This window comes from Quercus suber, unplaced genomic scaffold (genome assembly GCF_002906115.3).
Source record: "Quercus suber isolate HL8 unplaced genomic scaffold, Cork oak 2.0 scaffold_189, whole genome shotgun sequence".
Lineage (NCBI taxonomy): Eukaryota > Viridiplantae > Streptophyta > Magnoliopsida > Fagales > Fagaceae > Quercus > Quercus suber.
Window position 1 is genome coordinate 643,276 of NW_027069647.1, and position 2,018 is coordinate 645,293.

The 2,018-nt window shown below is 32.4% G+C and overlaps 1 protein-coding gene across 1 annotated transcript; it reads left to right on the forward strand.

Annotated features, from left to right (window-relative positions):
- The first annotated feature begins 784 nt into the window (after positions 1–784).
- Positions 785–1,591, forward strand: LOC111983203 (brassinosteroid-responsive RING protein 1). The gene is given in 3 exon segments (XM_024014898.2): positions 785–954; positions 956–1,151; positions 1,154–1,591. Coding segments are annotated over 3 exon segments (507 nt in total). The 5' UTR covers positions 785–916; the 3' UTR covers positions 1,427–1,591.
- Positions 1,592–2,018: the final 427 nt, after the last annotated feature.

Below are 2,018 nucleotides of genomic sequence, written 5' to 3' on the forward strand. Positions count from 1 at the left end.
AAAAAATACAAAACCATCTGACACTACTGTCTGCTACTTCCCAAATGCTCACTATAATTTTTTGAAAGCAATGCTAAATATAATTTCAAAACAAATTTTACAACGGAATTGCTAGGTTATATATAATATATTATTTTTGAGAAGGAGGTGGGTTATAATATAGATTACTATATAGCATATATTATATAATTTATAAGTTTATTATTTATATTATTTTTTATTGTTTATCATTAATAACTTGCTAATTTAAACTCAAGTTGTGTAATTATTTGCAAACCAAACAATGTTATGAGGTACATTATTTTATTATTTACTATTAATAATTGTCAATGCAAGCTTTGATTGTTTGATTCTTTCCAAACAAAGCAATATTTACTTACACGATAAGTTTTTATAACAAATTTTACAACTAAATTAATAGGTTATTACTAGCAAGTTAATGGCCCAATCAAAAAAAGCAAAAAAGAAAAAGTTAATGATATTATTTTATTATTTATCATTAATAACTTGTCACTTCAACATCTAATCATCTAGTTCTTTTAAACAAAGCAATATTACAAGCATAATAAATTTTTATAAAAATTTCAAAATTGAATTGCCAAATTGTAATTGATTACCATATGGCTCTATCATTAACAACTTCTTCTACCTTTTCAGTCAAAAAAAAAAAACTTGATAAATTTGTTTTGAATTTTGTCCCCACAGGTTAAGTCACAGGCTGTAGCTCTAGCATGTAGCTTATTTGTACACCATTTATCACAGCCGAAACAGAAGCTTCCATCCTCTCTTCCTAGTAAAAATTCTCTATAAAAGCCTCTCACTCAGGCTAGTTTTAGCTAGATAGATAGGTAGATAGCTAAAAAAGCAACAAACAAAAGAAAAAGAAAAAAGACCCACTTTCTATTAACGGAGCTCCATGGGTTTCCCAGTCGGGTACTCCGAGGTTTTCTTCCCACCTCTTTCTCCAAGCACTTTCCCTTCTGGGTTTCATCAGAAACCTCATTTTCTCACTCTTTAACTTTCTGGGTCTCTCTGATTTCATCGAAACCGACACAATTTGGCTAGATGACCCGACCCGCACACCCGAACACAAACCCGTATCTGCTATGCTGATCCGGGAATTCTTGCCGGTGATGAAGGTGCAGGACATGTGGCCGGTGCCGGCGCCGGAGACATGCCGGAAAGCTGTGCTGTCTGCCTGTATGAGTTTGATGGAGAGGACGAGATCAGGTGGTTGAGGAATTGTAAGCACATTTTCCACAGAGCTTGTTTGGACCGTTGGATGGACCATGATCAGAAAACGTGTCCTCTTTGTAGGACCCAGTTTGTGCCTGAGGAGAAGCAAGATGAGTTCAATCAACGCCTCTGGGCTGCTTCTGGGGTTTCTGATTTTTACACCGAGTACAGTGAGTACAATTCGGTTTGAGGGGTTTTTATTTTTTTATTTGATTTTTTTTTTTTTGGGAGAGAGAATTAAGAATTTGGGGTGGTGGGATTATTGAACATTTTGATAGAAAAAAAAAATGTATATAGGGCATGAAAACTTGGTACGCAAAAATAAAATAGAAAAAACGATATGAAAATTTTAGGACTTTTTTCTTTTTTCTTTTACTTTTGTTCTTGCTCTAACAGAAGTATTTGAGAAGATTGCTTTAAATAATAGAAGTTGATAACTTTTATGTGATGTTTCTAATTGTGAGATTGGAATACAAAGGTTCTTGATGGGAATTTACCATTTAACGCACGGATCTACTACTATTTTGGGAAATAATTTGTTTTGTTCTTTTTTTTTTTTTTTTTTGTTAGAGTAGTATCCAAGGTAGTAAGTAATTTTAGCTTCATATATATATAATATAATATGAAATATAATATAATATATATAATATAGGGGCTCATAAAAATTGTTCTGTTATACTTATGGGTTATTCTTGATTTTGAAACCTACTAGGTACTCTGTCGGCAAAAGATACACGTCTAAGGTGTGTTTGGATACTGTTTATTTGTTGAAAATTGAAAAT